Source organism: Cataglyphis hispanica, chromosome 4 (assembly GCF_021464435.1).
Source record: "Cataglyphis hispanica isolate Lineage 1 chromosome 4, ULB_Chis1_1.0, whole genome shotgun sequence".
NCBI lineage: Eukaryota > Metazoa > Arthropoda > Insecta > Hymenoptera > Formicidae > Cataglyphis > Cataglyphis hispanica.
The window spans coordinates 6946391-6968071 of NC_065957.1; the positions used below are offsets into that span (position 1 = coordinate 6946391).

A 21681-nucleotide genomic window follows, 5' to 3' on the forward strand; every position below is an offset into this window, starting at 1 on the left:
AACTTTTCCTGATGACGTACAAAGTAAAAACGATAAAGTTTAACATAGAACAGTATAAAGGTCAATGTAATAGAGCGTTTAATTTTATATGAGAATGAATGCATCAATGAGAATTATTATGATCGGCTAAAAAGCGTCATTGAATGATTCAACGTAAATTGCAAAGTTATTCTTGTCGTAGTATATTTATCCGTGTGTTGTTAATTGAAAAGGGGTTGAAATATTATTTAAAAATAAATTTAAAAATAAGATTTTATATTTATTATTTAAAATTGTTTATTTAAAATTTATTATTTAAATTTATTATTTAAAATTTATTATTTAAAAAGAAATATATTAAGCAAAAAAAAAGTTGGACAGATTTAAAGAATGAATATTAATATTAATGACAGTTACAAAGTGTTGAAAAAATCCTTGCATTTTTGTATACGTTTATCATCATTCTAAGAATTCAAAGGACGCTTGTTTACCGAGAAGAACGCGGGGGAGGGGCAATCGCCATTGTTCAACGATTTCGGATTTTTCACGTAAACAGAGAAAAAGAGACGGGAGAGAAGAACGCATCGAGTTGGTGAATAAGGGGAAAGCGAAAGGAAGAGATATGTCTCCCGATGGAGCTAGTGACGAAGAAGAAAGGAGAGAAAGCTGGAACCCTATTGAGTACGACCCGTGGCTTTACTGCCGTTATTTTCCCCGTGCACATCCCAGCCCCACATGTATTGGGGCGTGAGGCTGCGGAGTGAGCATCTGCCCTCCCCCGGATTCCTCCCTCACCCCTCGCGCACCCCGGGACCACTCGAGGTCCCGCTTTTTGTCCAATCATGCGCGCAAAATATTGCCGCCGCGGGACAACCTCGACTGTCGTTGCAACGAGGAGAGAAAAAAAAAAAAGAGAAGATGTCACACTCGCTCGACCGATGCACCCTGATGCCTCGAAGGATTAACACGGTGCATGTTACTTTCGAGAGATGAGGATGTTGGGGAAAAAAAGGGAGAGAGAGGAGGGGGGGAGGGGGTGATCGGCACTCTCTTTCAGGTACTCGGAAAAATTGACCCTTCTCTCTTTATAAGTCGGATCCTGATAGCGCGATAAATCCCGATTTCAACTACTTTTTGATACGCGCGTGCGCACGTGGGTTTAATCGACGGTCAACGGATTTATATGCGCCTGTAATCGAGTTTTCGTCGAGTACATTTTAAAGCCGAGAGTTTCATTATCGCTCGTTTTTCACCGCGTTACCTTTCGCGTTCCGCGTATATAATGGTGCGAGTTTTGTCACATTAATGAGTGGCAGACGCCATTGTTTACGCGCAATTGAAAGCTTTAGATTTCATTTTATAAAGAGCCATTTCGATGTATCCCATACGAGTGTACTCAATTGATATTACGATGAACGCTACGCTTGTATATGCGCACATAAATTTTATAAAATAAATTGAATTTTTCAAAAGAAATACTGAATAATCGATATTCTGTTTTCTAATTTCAAGAAACATAAAAAGTAACTGCGTATTTGAACAAATAAAATTTTTCTTTTCCTATTTGTATGTGAGTTATGAAACACCTGGCTATTTTAATCTTAATATATTGTTATAACTTCTATCGTTTTTCCAGATCAGCAGATATTTCCTCAATCTTGATTCTAAATGTAATACATTCCACTTTTCGTAATTTAATGTAAAGCATACGCACACACAATCCATTATGAATTACAAATTTCTTCGTTTTTTCCATTTTAGCCATATTTTCATCTACTAAATAATCACGATTTTTATAAATAAATAAATAAATATATATATATATATATATATATATATATATATATATACACACACACACACACACATAACATGTCGATCTTTTATTAATATATTTATAAATTTATTATATTTATATTTATAAATTTCTCGTACGTGGGATGCGACAAAAAATATCTCGCCTGGCACAATATAAAAATGCCAGAGAAACTATAAAAAATTACCGTCGTTTATATATATATATATATATATATATATATATATATATATATATACATATACATTAAATAAAACAAAGATTGCACATTTTCCGAGCCCATGCGTATGTAACGCGACTCGCATGCTTTCGGAGTTAATTAGCGCATTAACAATTTTTTCGCGCGAATAATCGAATAACGGTCGAGATACGTTAGCTTCTTTGCTCATTCCTGCTCCTGTTTCAATTATACCGCACAACGCGCGCGTTTCGCACACAATTACACGCGGCTTCGTGACCACCCATGTATGACAAAGTTCGGCCGCGTGGGCGAACCGAGTATGATACGGTGAACAAGAGGCCGTTACACGAGTAAACTTGGATCTACAACCTACAGTTTCTCTCACCGATATTGCGAACGCGAATGGATCGAACAGCGCCGAGCGTGAAAAAGATGCCGAAGATCTCTTTCTCTCTTTCTTGCAAAAGTAAAATTGTGATATGTCGTTGGACGCGAGCCATTTTTGCGCCATCGGCGTTGCCGTGGCGTCGTGATCGTAAAATCACAGATTTCCGTAACAAAATGCTATGCAAACTGCGCGCACGACGCCCGTAATTATGCGCGCTCTCTAACGATTATTGCCGGGACGCAACTCCGTTACCGAGATTACGAGGTTGCATCGTAACACTTGTCTAATGCTCGCGACCGCTACATCGTCATGCAAAGTAATTCTTGTTTCGCCAATTTCTCCGGGACGCGAACAATGGTCCCGTTGTACTCGTCCGCTTCCGTTCTCCTTCCTTTTCATTCTCTCTCCCCTTCCCTTGCCTTTCTCTCTTCTCCGCGAACAATCCTTGTCGCGTCGAGCTGCGATAAAAAGGACACTGGACGCGACATTGTGCGTAAAAACCGGTACGGGGAGATGGATCGTTGTTTCGTTGAGAATCTTGAGCCCTGTCGCATCGTGATTTCCGCTGCGCTAATCATTCGCCGCCGCCAAGCCGGTTTCCGCCGGCTCGTTCTCCATACCGTTACCGTGCCTTATTAATTACGGCGGCACTCGGCATGCATATTCCGTGGTGTAACGCCAATTAATTTCCCCGAGAGCACGAGAATTAATGTCAAAGGGAGAATGAAAACGTGGAAGGCAATTGCAGACGACGACGACGACGACGACGACGACTACGGCATTTCTGTCGTAAATATCGCACAGGAGCTCGCGAAAAGGATCGTCGCGAGGAGACCTCGCTTTCTCCGTAGCAATTGTTCGATAAAGATTCATTAATTTGCGAAATTTCGGAGCGATCAATTGATGAAACGCGCGCTCATGAAATATTCCAATTTAATATGTTACCGTCCCACATTGCCGTATTGACTCGCGTTAATAAAGGTTGAAAAATTTTTATCTGTAATATGTTTGACATCACTGAATTGTTAGCGAGCTATATTAATTTCAACTTGAATAATAAAGTATTTTTAATTCAATCAGATTATTTAATTTTAATTTCTCAAAAATACCGAGCGCTTGGCATTTCTCCGAGGAGTATCTCCTTAAGTAAAGAAAATTTTGCACGAGGTATTTTATTTCCATAAATGTAAATATACTCTGGAACGGGTAAATATATTAGACGTAAAAGGTTTATTCTCCCCGGCGTTCTCTCTTTGTACAAATAAATGCACAAATATATACTCAGCTTATTAATTAAAGCGGGTCCATAAGAGAAGTAGAGAGTTTCCTCTCTATTTTCTTTAAAATTTACGCTAACGACGTTAGTTTTGTTTCCACGGTTCCTAATTCGCATCGCGACTATCTCCACCGCGAGATCTCATTTCGTTTCGCACTTCGTTCCTCCTCTCTTGAAACTTTAGATTATGAGTGCTTGTGAATTCAGCTTGAAAAATCAATCGAAACTTTCTTCGTTTTTATTCGCTCGGCGCGTCAAGAGGAGCCATTGAGGTTTCTTAAATTTTGTACTTAGAAATTCTGTTACGGCTACACGCTTGGACTATCGAACTAGAAAGGAAATATTAAAGTCGGAGCTCCATCTCCCCATCATTTTCTTTCTTTCTCTCTTATAATAATTTAATTTCGCAACTTTATTCCCCTTTGCACACGCGCATATGCTTGTGTCACTTATTTCAATGCAATTACTAGCGATTCTTAAACGTTAAGAAGATATTTTATTTTTGTTATAAATTATTAATCTCTTTCTTTTATTTGAAAAACTGCACACGCGCATCAAGTATTAGTTCAATTAGGGTGAGAACATTAAATAAGGACGACATATACACGTAGGAGGAAAGCATCGCGGGAAGAAAACGCCGCGGGGAATGTGTATTAAAAAAATATCTAACGGACCGAAGACACGCACGCAGCCCAAAGTGGAACGGATGGAATGAAAATTACACAGTGGATATATAATAAAGCGCAGATCATACGGAGATCCGAGCGTAATTTCGTCCGCGGGCTCAAAGACCTTAATGACGGTCTATTCCCATTGCGAACAGCAGGAATATCGCGTTTTGACTTTTCGTATTCAATGCATTTTTTTTCTTTTTTCAGCGTTCGCCTCCGCGATACCTTCAAAATATTCCCCGCATTTTTCGCAATTTGATCATATCTGGAAACGGCTATTTCGCGTGTGTAATTTCTTTTTCCTCTTCCCGGATCCAGTCATGTGCTTTTTCTATATTCGATGGTCTCTACCTTTTACGCTATTTTCATATTGAACGCGTTGCCATCGCGCAAAAAACAAGAGTACTGGAGATATAGAGAAACCGGAGATGTGCTACTTTACAAATTCCTGACGAAACAAAAATAGCAAAAATATATTCACGGAGAAAATATAGAGATGTTTAAAAATTTCATCATTGTTTTTATAAAAGTATGCTTCGTTCTTATATCTCGCAGCCATCTGTCTGCTTTTGCGTGACGCATGAATAAGCTAGTTTCTCTTGAAAAATAGTACTCTATATTTTCCGCGTTTTCTTTCATTCGTCTAACTAGAAAAGAGAGTGCGTGGATAAATTTTAAAATAGAATAACGTAAATAGGGATAGAGATTCCTTTTTTTTTTTTTTTGAAATGACGTCGGTTGCGAGTTCAAACATAGAGAAATTCTAGAAATGCTCGGTAATATTATGAAATTACTCCATAACTGGCCACGTATATACCTCTCGTGCAGCTCGTAAAATTATGCGGCTGTTTTTCCCCGGCTTCACCGGCGCTCCCGCCGCGAATCATCTGCGCGCGTTATTTTTTTCACGCTCCATGTCTTTCGGGCAAACGTCTTGTTACCTTCGCATTGTTACCGTAAAACGAGAATGTTATGATAGGCATTGCGCGCTCGCTCCATTTTGCGGATTTCCGAGGAAAGGAAACCGAGCGAGAGAAGACAGCTTCTCTTCTCTTCCCCTCCCCTCTTCGCGATGGCATCGAATCCCACTCACGCTTATCTTACTTTCAATGGACGAAGAAAATTCTACTGCCTTGCTCTTTTCAGGCGCCACGGCCGGACTGACACTACGGTGACAGGTAAGAGAGACGGCAATTGAAATAACAAGAGAACGTTAAGGAAGAAACCGGGCATGAGAATGGCCGATGTGGAAGGAGAACGACGTGGGGACCTGGCCGCCCTCTTGCTACAGACCGACAGTCCTCAAGTTTCTTTGAAAAGAAAGAATCCGCGCTGCACCCGGTCTTCCGTCCTAGATACATAGGATGATTGCGGGGAGAGAGAGGAGTGACATCGAAAATTTTGTCCCTTTTCAAACCGATCTCGCACAATGCGGACGGGGCACGATACGTTCGCATCCTTTTGCGCGAATACCGCCCTATTCGTAACTTTAGGTCCTGGTCAGGTCGATTGTTCGGCAACAATCGAACGATCGATCCCTGGATAGTAAGCTGTATTCTCAAACTTCTTTTCGGTTCTCATTTTCATTACCTTTTTCATTAACTATATATATATATATATATATATATATATATATATATATATATATATATATACGAATTTTTGTAGTCTTTTAATTAATATGAAAAATAACGGAAATTATGTAAAAACAAGAATTAAACTATTTAGAAATCAAAATTTAAACTTTTTCTTCTTTAAAGAAATTAAGAAAATATTTTGTTAAATAAGTTTCCTAAGAGTAAAATATTATTTTATATAATCTTTTTTTAAATGAGCTTTCTCTCTCTAAATAAGAAAATCGTCATCATTTGTTACATTTATATATGTACTTATTAACACATCCCTCTTACAATTAGATTTATGTGGTATTCTCGTCCTAAAACGCACAAGTACAAATTCTATTTCAAACGCTATTCTGCACTAAATCAAATTTTCGCATCGAAACAAAATTTTTAAGTGCGTTGACTATAAAATACGCGTGGGACTTGTCGCGTCCAAAGTCATGCGTCCCTCAAATCGCGTGATTGCCGATACAAAAAATTCGAAGCTCAACTACCGGCCGTGAAAGCCGCGACGCAATCCCAATGGGAATACGCGTTGGGTAATTTGAAAATTTCTACCCTCGTGGAAAAAGGGGGAGAGGGAATGCTTCTCATTGTTACATTCGGTTACAATGCGCACCGTAACAAATTCGCCGATGGTGCGGTGCATAATTGGGGTCATTCCTCTCTTTCGCGCGCGCCTCTCACTTTCACTTTCTCTTTCTTGCAGCTTTGTGTCGAGCGCAGAAAATATATTCCAGGAACAGCATGAACGCATAATCTCCCGGCGCTAAGAGTAGTCATGGATCCCTCTCCCCGGGCCGACGTCGTTAAATCGGCCATATGCTTAAGTCTGGTCACGTTCGCGCACCCGCCGCTGATAAATTGATTGCGTTTCGGAATTCTCCTCGGCGTTGCAGCAGCTGCTGTTAGCACAGCTCGACCGAATTTCCATCGCCGGTTATGATTTTACGACGAAGAGCTGCACGCCTCTTCCTAACATCCGCCTACCGGTTGCCCAACACCCGTCCTTGTCATCCTTGTCATTTCCGCGGCTGGAATTCTGAATCTGCCGTCTCTACATCGCGCGGAAAATGTGTGTGTGTATATATGCACGTATGTCCCGCTTAAGAATAATGAGAGAACCGAGACGTAATAATCTCGACGTTGGCCTAAACGACGATGACGACACGGCAATGTCGCAACGCGTGCATCAGCCGCTTGCAGCTTTAGTAATTAGTCTGCCATTGCCGGCTGTGCGCGCCGTAATAGACTTGACCCGCCTTCCACATTCCTGAAACTTCGGCCGCAACATTGCGGCGTTACAGTTGTGTTAATTACAAGGCGGCGCGGCGGAAAATCGTCGCATTGCTGTTGCCGCGTTACGCGAAACGTAACGTGACGCGCGTCACCTGCGTAAGCACTTTGGAAAGCCGTACGTGATATAAATTCGGAACAATAGATATTATTTATAGTCCTAAGCGTAACCCAAGTGTGTTTCCAATTTCTATTTAAGCGCACACGTCTCAACTGCGCGGAATTTCATCTGTAATAAATTAATCTCCTATTTTTCACCTATCCAGCTTGAAGAATTAAATTATATTATACAATTAAAAAATTGATCAAATATTTAAAAAAATTTATAAACTTTTTTTATACAACGAGAAGAGAAGAATATATATATATATATACAATAAATATATAATTTTCAAAACAATATAATTGTGTAAATAGATAGGATATCTCGCAAGAAGAGATATATATATATCCATTGAATTATTTCATTTACATAAATTACTCTCTAGGAAAGCAGTAAATGAACCACGGTTCATGATCGATGTCTGCGCATCACTTTTATCTTAACAACGACGCGCTCGCATACATAATCTAGTGTTTAAAAGTCACTCATGATGATCTCACTCATGATGAGAAAACAAGAGTGACGTGGGTCTGCTCGAGTAGTCGGGTTTTTCGTACGTGCGACGCAGGTAAATAAGCTTGAGCTAGAGAGAACCGGACAACCGGACTGGTATAATCGACGCTCGGAAATTCCTGCAAGAAAATATATCGCTAGTGACGCAGACCTAACGACGAGAGTAGCTAAAGATCGAAGGAAGGGCGAGAAGAAGAAATGTCAAATTCCTTAATTATTAGTTTCGTAATTGTGCTCGAGTTAATTGTAATATTGCGAGCTCGTTATATATTTTTTTTTTCTTCGTCTAGATCGATTACTTATTCGTCTGAAAGCGTCGCGTCTCTAAATTAATTACAGTAGACGCTACGTCTACAGTTACCCTTTCGCTCATTATAATTTTCTACGTTGTACAAACTGCGCGATAAACTTTATGGCATGTATTATGAAGGAGATTGTATCTGAACGTCAATTATGAACGCGTCGAAAAAGAGTTGTATCGTTAATCAAAATACGAAGATGACAGCAACTTACGCCGAACCGAGCCGAAAAAAAGGCAAAGAAAAGTTTATTGACAAAAAAATAGATATGAAAGAGGGAGGGATGCACTTAAAAGTTAAGGACAGCGGTGAAAAGTACTGCTGAGACTAGCAGAAATTTTATGTCGACGAAATTAAAATGGAATAGCAATCTGTCTCGTACTTTCATCTCAAGTTATTTTCCATTAAAATTATTCAAAGATTTTAGCCGTCAGATAAAAATATTTAAAACCACTATTCATATTTAAGATCATTGTTATGTATTTCATTATTCTCATACGTAATTGTCAACTAGATTCATTAATTTCACAGGTAAATGAATCATTAATGGAAAAAATCTAGTAATTTTCGTTTCTATTCTCCCGTAAGTTATTAAATTATTACTATTAAATTGGTTCAATTTTTAGAAACCTAAAATGTAGACTTTAAAATAATTGTGTGAATAAAAATATCAGTTCCTCCCCCTCCCCCTAACAGCAAATTATTTAGCACATGTGATACAAAATGTAAAATAATATATTGAAAACATATTATTTTTTTAAATTTTATCCTTTGTATTAAAATTACGTTTTTTTTTATTATTTATTTTTTTCCACGCACATGTATTCTAAAAACTATATGAAGCTAGACAATGAATATTTTTAATTATTTTTAATTAGCTTTTCAATTTATAATTAATTGAAAAGAATTAATTAAAAAATAATTTAAAAACTGAAAATATCATTCTTTGAATGATATATTTTTGGAGCGAGCAAATTGATATGAATGAAAAATAATAGTATATGAGACTAATTGACATTATAAGAAACAATCGATAAGATTCGTCACAGCCGATGCTTATTTACGCATTACGTGCGTATATACGTTTGCGATTCGCAAAAGAATGAGTTCTCATGGACACGGAAAATCGTATACACGTATGGTCACGTCTCGGCAGTATGAGCCAATGATCCGGAAGACGCGATCCCAGATTCCGCATCCCGAAAGGAGACTGACGAGGGTTTTCGACAAGGGTATCCGTACGTATCGACACGCGGTATTACATCCCCGAGATTGGCATATCAGTACCGTGGCTACATTGTCCGTCGTAGTCGTTGTCGTAACCGGCAAAATGCGCTCCGGAAGTGTCCCCGAGCCCTCTTGCCCTCTCATTGTCAGTTCGACGCGCGGTGTTTTACGGCAAGTTTCTCCGATCTTCCGCCAATGTCCCGAATCGTATATACTGTCAGGAGGTCCTATTTTCTCTCTCTCTCTCTCTCTCTCTCTTTCTCTCTGTTCGCCATTGTGCGCATCCGCCTTTAGTGCGGACTCTCCTGTCGGAAGCGGGTGGAAATGTAGCTCGTGGTCCTGGCGCACGAAACGAGTCAAATAAGCCGGCGACGAGAGCGCACCTTCTTCACAATACTCGGAACGAAACTCCCGGGGGTCCCGACGGGAGTTGACGTTTCGAACGACAAACTGGTTGTAAAAGTACGATAGAATGCATTCGGATGAAAAGCATTCTGCTAGTTTTCACGCTCAGTGACAATCGAAACGTGTCTAAATGCTGCGAAAACGCTACCAGATAAGTCGATTAAATGGATAGTGTTGAGATTTCCTTAGGATGAACAAGATGGTGGAGTATCTTAAAGATTGACACAAAGTAAGATTTCTTGATCTATCAGTGTTTCGAGAAGGTAAAATCATATCATTCTCCACGTGGGACAATCGCAACAAAAAATTGTGAACAAAAACAAAGATATCGAAATCGATATGTTTTTAAAAAATTTATATACGCAAATATTTACTAGAAACCCATTAGATTGTATCACAGTTTCAAAAATATTATTTCAAAACTTTGTTTTTGAGTAAATGTTTCTTTTAAAGCTAAAGCACTAAAAATAAAATCTGAAAAATTGGTTCTTGTAACGGAACTATACTTATTGACAAGAACTATCATTTATTACTCAATTAATACTCGATTAATTTTTCTTGCCCTTATATAATTTTGTCTAATTATCTTATATATCTGGAAACATCGAAATATATCTCGACAATTTTATTTAAGGAAACGGCGTCTAATTTAATTCGCAGAATCTCCATTAAAGTTAAATTCTCGAGAATAATCGGAGTAATTCTCACGTATCACGCAGAGGAATTTAAGAATACGAGACTTGAAGAAAAAAGCCGGAAGTTTGCGCAGCGGCTGTAATATTTTTCAAACGAGACGCCTGACGAATCCGGTCGTTTCGGCGTGAGTGACGTGTGACGCGCGGAGCAATGCGGTTTTATGACGGCGGTTCTCGCGCTTCTCAAAGTTCTCCACTAATCTTATCGAGTGCAACGATACAGCACCTGCATCCGCGCGCAATATTTGAGGAGAGGCGGGGTCGACGGCTTTTATAGCGCTTTTAGCTCCAGCCACGCATCGTCGTCGCGGCTTTCTCACGAGTAGCGAGTCAGGAGAACGCGTCGGAGACGGCTTTTCCGGTGTAAAGCCGTTAAACGACTTATCTCTCGCACGGTGTGTTTGGTCAATTTAGAGCGCGTTCTCTTCTCCCTTTAGCGATTTCATACTACGGCTACGAATGCCACGCGGTAGATACATGGGTAGGTACAATCATTCACAAGGGTTGCTTCTCTCTCAAGCGCCACTCCGACCTTTAACACGCGCCGCTTTTCATCTTATCGCGCGCGACGTTTCTCTCCCTTTTTTTTATTAGCACACCCGCCCGACTCTCGCCGCCCTTTGCTGTTCTTCTTCAAGGGACTCTTTCTCTCTCCCCCTTAAACAATGAAGGCGGGCGACAACTTGCGCGAAACGAGGACGTCGACTCGAGAGGGAGTGCTTCTTGAAAAATTTACGCGGTCCTCCTCAGACACTCCGTGCGATTTGTATACTTTATTTTGTGTCCCTTCGCCCTCTTCTCTTTCCGCCTGCGAATCTTAATAACAAAATATTTGCCATATTAATGGATTCTTCTTGTACCCGCTAAAAACCCCTTATCGTCGATGCTATTTATATTTGTAAGGATACGCGTGTGTGCGCGCGGGATACGTGTATAAAGGAGAGCATCCTCGCAATTATACGCGAGCTTCCTCGCGCGATCGATGCGGCGCGGAACAGTTATGAATATAAATGCCGGCGCCATAAAATACGGCGCCCATTGACTATCTTTTTCTTACGATACCACTCGACGGACGCCCGTTTGGCTCTGCCTTTTCTCCCCCTCTCGCAACGTGATCGCTGACAACGTAAACGCAAAAGGAGCGGATGTGACTCACCGCAAGGGTACTCTTGTACCGAACGAATTTTCGGTGGATTCATTGCTATATACGCATAAATCGATAATATCTCTACCACAATGTAATGGAAGGGAAAACCGAGGATATAATCCTCTTTTTACTCCACTTGCACGTATCCATTGTACCGAGACTATACGCCGTACAATACGTGATTTACAAATTTATGAGTTAGAGTTAATTTGCAATTTACGCGTCGTACAGATGTGCGCGCTCCCGGTTATACGCCAGGCAACGCGCTAAATATCCGAGTTAATTCGTTCTCGATTCCGCAATAAACGAAGTTAGCGCGCCACGGTCGTGCCGAGAGCGATACTCGCGAGAGGCTGACCTTAACGTGAATGCATACCGAGGGTTTCGTATGTTATAAATGAAAATAACGCAATGTCTCTATCGCGTACCGTGCAGCCGCGCGCACTGGCTGTACATATTATTTTATTTCTACAATTAAAGAACCTTGTTATACGCCGTGTCGCTAGCTAGGAACGGATCTTGTCTTTCGCGTCAATATCTTGACTTATATCAAAAAGATAATTATTTCCGTATATTAAAAAAGATAGTTTTGCTAACTGGAATCATGCAATAACAAAAACTTTCTTGCTAAAAAAGATACGAGAGGAAAGTAAGATTTCTTTTTCAATTTAATCATTCAGCAGATAAAAAAATATAAAAATAAAATATTACAGATATTGCATTTTTAATATAATTAAAAAATAAAATATTACAGATATTGCATTTTTAAATCGCAATATTAGATGAAATCGCAAGACTTTGACATTGGAAACATCCCTCGATTACGATCGTTTTCATAACGTGACTAAGACATGGCGTGCGCACGAAAGGGCATAATGAACGGTCATTTCACGATCGAAGGTATGCCTAGAACGCCGAAATGCGCTCGCCCACCTACGCGGTTTGCGCAAAACGAATTAGTATACAAATCACTTTTCAATTTCTTGTTCCTTTTTCCTCACCGCGAGAGAGAGAGAGAGAGAGAGAGAGTATGCAAGGTCGACGGCGGAGCCATTTGTCTTCTGGACTCGGGCGTGCCCTTGTCGAGTGCAGAACGAACGGCGCAGGCAGGTATACCTCTACGCGATCGAAGATTCTACCTGCCGCCTTCGTAGACATTTCGAGTACGTTTCTCCGGCCGGCGGGAGTTCTATTAAAGCGTCTTGCTTGCCTCGGGCAATATTTTTTTTCTCTCTCTTTCACGAAGATTGATAAATCCCGTGGCCTTCGTGTGATAACATTATCGCGCAGTTAAACGATTTCTCCGAAGAATTGCACGGGCAGGGAGAAAATTCCATCATCGGAAATACGCAGGAAACTTGCGCACCCTTAACGAAGCCTATTCTACATGGCCGAAATCTCAAGAGAAGGGTCTTCGAATTCGACAAGGAACGACGGCAAATTGCCGGAATGACGAGAGCTTAAACGCTCGTTATTGGCGACTACCGTATGATAGCTCAATCGATAAAAAGTTGCTTCTACCCGCGACATCGTACATCATACTCGAAACCGAAACTGACAACGAAATCCTGCTCCTTAAAAGTAAACGTACGGAGCGCGATAAATCAAGATAAAAAAAATAATGCGAGATCGTTTTTCATTTTCGCGAAAGTCGGCGAAAGAGCCGCTCGACGATCTTGCGCCTCGTCGGTCGCGAGATTTAGCAAATCGCAAATTATTCGCGGTCCATTCGGGAGAGGATTCCGCTTCCGTGGCGCGCTACGAGAGCAATCGCACCACCCCGACAATAAGCGTTTCTGCGCAGCGAGCGACCCACTGTCCAGTTAAATAACTTCTTTGCGTAATCCCCGTCGAGGGTTCGAAAGAGAAAGAGAGATAAAGAGAGCTGGTATATCGATGCGGCTTACCGGCGGCTTAGCTTTTAATGGAAGCGTCGACCACGCAGGCGCCAAACTGGAAGTTTATAGGATAAAAAGGGACCTTTCGGAGGCCCTCCCCCCGACAATTCTCTCTCCGTATTTTCGTCTCGCCCTCGTCGAGAGCCACGACCGAGCCACCATTTCGCGCGGAGCTCGGGTAACAGCTGAAACTGAAGCGTGTCGCGGAAAGTTAACGCGGCGCACGAAACGTGGCCGGCCACCTGATACAAAGAAAATCGAGGGCCTGTCTGGCAGTCTGCGGTCAGGGGCGAAGGGCATTGTGTTGCGGGATTGCGGGCAATCGGACGATCAATTGACTTTCCTAATTTTCCCGTGCGACGCGCCGGCTTTAATGTAACGTTACGGGCGCGCGTGTCATCCGACCTCCCTTTTCCGCGTTGTCGATCTGCGCGACAGAGATAATTCTATTCGGGCTGGTGATTACAAAGGCGCGAGAATCGGGCGGATCACCAAATTGCTTGTCATTTGCCGAAGCGGAAGAGCAGAACGCGAAATAAAATTACCGCTAAATTTATAATAATTAGTTATTTGAGCAATTATACATATTTTAATATTTAATTATACATTATGATAATTTTATATCTTTCTACTTGTAGTTTTATAAATTTATTTGGAGAGAATAATCTTTTTAGAAAGAATACAAGATAACAAGAAATATAATATTTTAATTAAAACATTACTATTAAATAAGACAGAAAATAGTTTCAATGCTTTATAATTAATTCATTATGCTTTATGTGCACTTTGTTGTAAAAATATATTTTAAAAAAATATTTTTCTCGTAAAATATCGTAAGAAATTTAAAAATATAATAATCAAAGAGTATTTAAATATAAGAAAATAAAATAAAAGAAAAGAGAGAGGGAGAGACAAATGTCTTCCAGTTTCTAAGTCTAATAATTAGCTTATTTCTTATAAATTAATTAGTAGAAACGAAATGATAAATATGAATATGCTTGTTAACTAGCGGGCAAAAGAGGCAGACATATTTGTCACGTTTATTTTTGTAACTTTAAGTCGTGACGAAGAGAAAAAGATCTTGAGAAGTTAAACACGAACATGACTAATCCTGGAGAAAATTTTACAATGCTTTCCGTGCTTTGCAGCAGCATAGATTAGTTAATAATAACAATTATTGTCTCGTGTACAAAATTTTCTAAACACTAGAAATCTCTATTTCTAAACTTGCGCACTCTCTCTGTATTTTTATATATACTTTTAACTTTATATTTTTAAAGTTCGTAAAAGAATAATCAAACTTTTGCGTTTTTACAACGCACTCTTTTTTCTTTAACCGTGTCAAAATCGAAATTGTATTCAACTTCTTGACCTTATTTCTTACAAATACGACGAGTTCAGTGAGCTACAATATTTTCGAAGAATATTGCAAAACTTTGCAAGAGTTTCTTACATCCCAATCTAGAGCAATCTTGGCTATACAAAGACAAAGTTTATATTATTTTTATCATATTATCTTAAAATCATTCAATTTTCTTAAATATATAAAATTTTACAATTGCATCATTAAAGTTAAACATTTTTTTTTTAAAGCCGTAATATGTGAAATATATAAGATTGTTGTCAAAAATAGCTACGTTATAATCAATCCAATTCGTGATACAATATAATTAAAAAATCCCTATTGATTAATTTTTATTATTATATATATATATATATATATATATATATATATATATATATATCACGTATGAGAAGGTAAATAAATTTATCACGCAATTACGATTGATCGTATAACATGCAGGACTTTTGTCGAATAGATCGACATTTAAGAGCAAACGATCGACAGGTTTATGGTCTTTTGTGCCTCTGAGGGACGACATTTGGACAAAGTGAGCTTAATCGCTAATTGAGTGAGAATAGTTATGTGTGAACGCTCGGTAGCACGATTGATGGGGTTTTCTAGTTTCTGAACCGCCGGCGGATGTGTAACGACAAATTTAATGCGACTTTTCGTATATATTTCCCTCGTCAATCCATATGTTCGCATAAAACCGACCGCGCGCACAGAAAGATGGCCTCATTCATGCCTTCCCTACGATCACAATGGCGCGAAATGCGTCGTCGTTAAATGGGCCACAGGTCGCGTGTAGAAACGCATTCAATGGCACGATTACTGCCTCTCGTTAGCCTGTCGTTCAGGAATTATATATAATTTCAACCGTTACCATTATATATATATATCGCGCGCTGCATTCAAGCTTTATAGACACGCGCGAGCATCGATTATGGATTCTATTGGGTTAACGCGACCAACGATTCCGTACTTCTTAGTCAACTTTCGACCGTAAGCGTTCTTGCAACCGGAAATAGCGTCACTCCCACTTTAGGATATACAGACGCATTATGTACGCGAGGAAGATTATTGCTGAGAAAGATAATATTTGCTCCTATGTTACGTCTGAAATTACAAGATTTAGATATCTAAAACGACATGCCCTAATTTGCTACGCAAATTGTAGAGTTATAATAATTAGGATTATAAAGTGTGGTAGCTCAAATTATATGCGACTATAAATTACAGACATCTCGTATTTTTTAACAAATCATTTTTCGTTTAAAAGAAAAAGAAAAAAAACACACAATATCCGAAAAAATAATAAAAATACTATATAATGAATTTTTTTATAACGGAGAGAATTAAATTATTTTTCACTCAAATAACTTTATTTAGATGAGCGCGATAATTTCGTTTTCATGTTACTAGGGCGTAACAACTTTTATATAAAATGGTTTTTCATGCAGTAATAAATAATGGCAGTGCTATCGGATATCCCGAAATCCGTTGGACATTTCGATATGCAATAGATATTCATATGCAAATATTCACTGAATGTACGTGCAGTGCGGTAGATTTATTGGAAATTATTGTAAAACCGATATCTCTAAATCTGTAACATCGAGCCTGTTCTTTATCGAATTCTAATAACTTGCATCATGGATTAAAGCATGCAAAGAACATCAAAGTAAGATACTTTTTTAAATATATCACGTTCCTTTCTCGATAAATACAAACACAATTGCGTACGTGGAAATTTTGTGCGACCGTGTCAAGTAGATTATCCTAGAGATAAATGTAATAACAGAATAAAAGAGAAAACTTGTTTTCTTTTTTTTCTCCAAATATATTATTTACCTAAATTACGGCAGCTCTACGTCCATTGATGATGCATGGGGGGCGGCGGCGGCGGCGGCGGCGGCAGTGGCAATGGTCTCTCTAGAACGGGAACGGGCGACACATCCGGCATGGCGAACCTCAGCTTCTGCCAGAACAACTTGTCCCCCCATACCAGCACGGTATGCGATGAGATTCTCTTTCTGAGATCGGAGTCGAGATCTCGCGGGCACACACCGCCTACCAGAAGCAAAATCACCGAGCGACCCTTACCCTTGAGAGCGTCTCTCAGGGCCGCCTTAAACTCGAATCTGGACCATTCGCCGTGGAGAAAGTTTTTCGACAGTACGAGGATAGTGCGCCTCGAGGAGTCGGCCGCCTCGGCCACGGCGTCGGCCACGTTGTTGCCGGCGCCAAGATCGCGATAATGCAAACACAACCTGTACGAGGTTTCGAGGCCCGGCACGAGAATCGTCGAGACAAAGGCCTCGTCGACAGCGGAATACGAGATGTAGGCGTCGAACGGCTTCTCCTGATCTTCGAACGCGGCGGTCTTGTAGCACGCCCGTAGACCGCACCTGCTGGCCGCCCAGGTTCTTAAGGTACGGCGATGTCGAAAGGCGCCGCACACCAATGCCACCGTCGCGAAAATCAGCACGACCGTGGCGAGCAGCAGCGGCAGATAAGCCTCGAGCGGACGTGTCTCGACGACGGAGGTCGTGCCGGTTAATGCCGCGCAATTTATGACCGATCCGTTCGCTGGGAGAGTTATAGGCACGCCGAGGGAACAGGTGACGCTCCGCCAGTCGTTGATCTTCGCCCGGTTGCGGGCCATCCACTCTCGTACGAGATCCAGATACGAGCATTCGCAGCTCCACGGATTGCTGGAGAGACCGATGTCGACCAGATACGGATTCTGTCCCAGTTGCCAGAGGGCGAATGTGCCGAGACGATTGTTCTCCAGACGAAGAACCTCCAGCTGACGCAACGGTAAAAATGTGCCGTTGTCGATGTACGTCAGCAGATTGTTTTGCAGGTAGAGCTCCTTCAGATTCTCTAACGGCATTAGCTCCATGCCATTGAGCGCGCTTATCTTGTTGTTTTCCAAGTGGAGTACTAGCAGTCTCTTCAGACCGCTGAAGGTGTGATTGCGGATCGCGATGATGTTACTGTCATTCGCGTAAAGAATCCGCAAGTTTTTGCGGCCGATAAACGAGTGCGAATTTAATTCTCCGAAATTATTACCGTCGAGATAAACTTCCGTCGCATCCATTGGCAATCGACCAGGTAGAGTTTTATAGCCCGAGCTGGAGCAATCCACGACGTTTGCCGACCAAGATTGATCGTGATAACAAGTACAATTTGTCGGACACGTCATCTCGCAGTCGCATGCATCAAAATCGCAGCAGTGACAGAGAGCGAAGCAGTGTGCCTTGTAAGTGCACAGGAATTGCGACGGCTTAGCCTCTAGCAGAGGTATAAACGACTTGTGACGATCGTAGGGCAATCTACAGTAAACGGACTCGAGATCCATCACCCTTGGATGCTGTTTCATCGCCAGCGAATTGATCCTCTGCAACCACTCGGTGGTGCAATCGCATATAAAGGGATTCCCGCCAATGTAGAATTCCGGAAGTTGCCGGCTAGGCGACATCTGAGTAAGCTGAAGCGCCGAGAGGTTCATCTTGACGATCAGATTTGCGTAGAGATCCACTCGAGTGAGATTCGTCTTGCCGAAGAAGGTTTGCGGTTCCACGGATGATATAAGATTATCGTTGACGAATAGTAGCTCGATGGAATCCGGAATCGAGTGCGAATTTATTTTCGTTAACCGGTTAAACGACACGTCAAGAGTCTGCAACCTCACACTCCGTGACGCGACGCCGAGATCGGTAATAAGATTTTTATGCAAATCCATCCACTGTAATTTTTCAGGCAGGTAGCTGTAATCGAACTGCGCGATCATGTTGTCGGACATGTTGAGCCACAGGAGGCCGGGCGCGCTTGCGAAGATGCCGGACATATCTTGCAACAAATTCGAGTCCAATCGAATCGCCTGCAGCGCCGGATTCGCGGCAAACGCGCCGTCCTCCACGTATTCGATTCTGTTCCTCGCCAGATTTAAGATCTGTAGCGCCGGCAATTCCACGAGATCTCCCTGCGTGACGTTGGTAATCTCGTTACCGATCATTCTTAGTCCGTACAAGCTTGACATTCCTCGGAAACCAGGATTGTTGAGACTCCTGATTTGATTCTCGCCCAGATCAAGCGTTCGTAGTATTCTCATGTCTTTTAACGCCACCGGTATGCTTTCGAGATTGTTGCCGGACAGATTTAAATCTAGCATGCTCGAGCAGTTCCGAAAGGCGTCCGGATGAATTCCCTCAAGCAGGTTTGAATCCAAGGCCAATAAGGAGAGTGCGAATAATCCGTTCAGAGAGTAAGCGTCAAGATAAGTCAAACGATTGTGGGCCAGCTCGAGAGTGTGCAGATTGCTCATCGGCGAAAATGTGTCCGCCGATATCACTTCTATTTCGTTGAACTGAAGATTTAAAATCTGCAGGGTGTAAAGATCCTTGAAGAGTGCCGGATCCAGCTTGCTGATTCGATTGTGAGATAAGTTGAGAAGCACGAGGCGTATCAGACCGGAGAAAGTCGAGGAATTCAGCCAATAGCTCGTCAGGACGTTCTTCGACAAGTCGAGGGTGACTAGTTGATTCATGTTAGTCAACAAGCCGGGCGACATCACGCTGATGGAATTGTTTTGCAAGCGCAACTCCTTCAGCGACTTGGTCGCGTCCCGGAACATCTCCTTCGGCAAAGCGACGATTCTGTTCCCGGACAAATCAAGGCTTTCCAAGGATCTGAGTCTGTGCAGGGCTTCGTCGGCTACCATAGAAATCACGTTGCTAGACATATTTAATACTTTGAGCCGCTTCAACGATGAGAATCCGTATTCCGGCAGTATAGAGATCTGATTGTTTGACACGTCCAGCGACTGCACGTCGAGAGAACAGGAAAACGGCGTCGACGTGGATTCCTGTTCATATCTCGACAGTTTCTCGCTGCTGTCGCGAAATCCGAGCTCCGAAATATCCTTCAGCCTGTTCCACGAGATATTCAGAGTTACTAAATTCGATAACGGGCAGAACAGGCGGTCCGGTATTTGCCAGATGTTGTTCCATGACAAGTCGAGTTTTTCGATCTGCGGCGTGTTGTCGAATGCGCCGCTCTCCAGTTCTAGACTGTACTTGGTCTTGCGCTCGTTTAGCGTTCTAACAGTCATATTACGTAGATCGCGCAGACCGCTGAGCAACTTGGCCGGCCAGTGCGCCAGCTTGCATCCGGTCAACTTCAACGAACGTAGCCGCCATAGATGAAGGAAGCTGTCGACGCTGAAAACGCCGTCCTCGAGTTCCTCGCCCGCGCAGATCACGTTCATAGCGGTCACGTATTCGCTCGTGGCCTGGGAAAAGTTGGTCCTGAGCGAGACGTTGCCGGCAGCGTAATGATGCAGGCAGGTGAGCGCGCCATCCTGGCGCGAATCCCACGTACAATGGTCCGGCAAATCGAGCCTCGGCGGCAACTCGCTGGTCACGGCGAGCACGTGGTACACCGGCAACAATAACAGGCAGTAATGGGCCAACGACAGCGTTCTTCCGCCGGGATCCTCGTGCCGACCGACGAGCCCACGCATCTTTAGCGTACTCGTTGCCTGCGCTCGGTTTCCTGTCCCCTAATCATCACACGCCGCGCATCCGCGTCACGTCACCGGTTGCGGGTTATTGCCCGCCGCGCGTTTTTATTACACGCGGCTAGAAAGTCTAATACGATCGATCGGGGAACGTGTCACTGAGATCTCACTCGCTCCGCAATTGCGATATACAAAATTCGCTTCGATTCGATTAACGACGAACCGTTACGATCAAACGCCTATTGAAGATCGACAGTTTGTTGGCAGATCTCGAATTATCATAATTGTTAATCACGCGATGAATTTTTTTTTACTTCAAAATTATTTACACCTTAAAAAAATCACTCGATTTAAAATGTAAATAGTAAGTTTGATGCGAATATTGTTTTCGTATTATCAGTACATTTTTCTTACAATAAAAGATGAGTTATTCTATTGTATTCGCAGCGTTCTCTAATAAATTAGAGAATTCGATATTCAGCTCGGTTCTTCAGAATGATCGACGATGATTAGAGAGTCACGTCACGTCGAAATCGCTTAACAGACGTTAACCCTGTATCAGAATGTTATCCGTTTACGATGATACGCCGTCAAACTAATATCGCGTTCCGTTACAATATCCCGCATTCCGATGCGTAGAGAGACGTGTTGTGTTATTCGCTTGACATTGACGTCTCGCGTAAACTGCCCAACTCGCGCTCCGAGATGTGCCATTACAGAATCCCGCGCGTCACACTATTTCCTTGTTGATGTCGAGCAAATGCTCCCTCGGTTTCTCGATTAGAACCCATAGAGAAAGAGAGAGAAGAGAGAGAGAGAGAGAAATCGGCCTCCCTTCCAGAAGGGACGAGAGACGAATGACGACGGCGGTAATCTCTTACACGACGAGGATCGTACATGAAACGAAGGGTAAAACAGTACAAGGGAGCAGAGAATCTGTCTTCAACCGATCACACCGAGAACCGCGTAGCGCTTAGTACGACGGCCACCGCGCGACTGACGTGCGAGATCTCCACGGCGTCTAACTCGACGCAGCGTCCACCAATCGTTTCTACCCCCACCGTGCGACCGGTGGCGGCAGCGCGCACACACACCACACACACACACACACACACATAGCGACGGTACCCAAGTGGAGTGAGCACGCGCCTACCGCAGGATCCCGGAGTAGAACGAGGACGTCCTGCGTTTCGTACGCCAGCGCGTCTTTCCTACATATGCACGCACGCACGCACGCACATATGTAAGCGCACATATATATACATACATATACACGATCGTCGTCGTTACCATTAC

General features: G+C 42.1%; 1 protein-coding gene across 1 annotated transcript in view; it reads right to left on the bottom strand.

Annotated features, from left to right (window-relative positions):
• The window catches only part of LOC126849141 (toll-like receptor 6), a 52064-nt gene extending 30694 nt beyond the window's left edge, over positions 1-21370 (bottom strand). The window contains exon 1 of the mRNA XM_050590724.1: positions 16713-21370. Within this exon, the coding sequence (XP_050446681.1) occupies positions 16729-20388 (3660 nt within the window). The 5' untranslated portion in view covers positions 20389-21370 and the 3' untranslated portion in view covers positions 16713-16728. The remainder of the gene's footprint in view (positions 1-16712) is intronic.
• Positions 21371-21681: the final 311 nt, after the last annotated feature.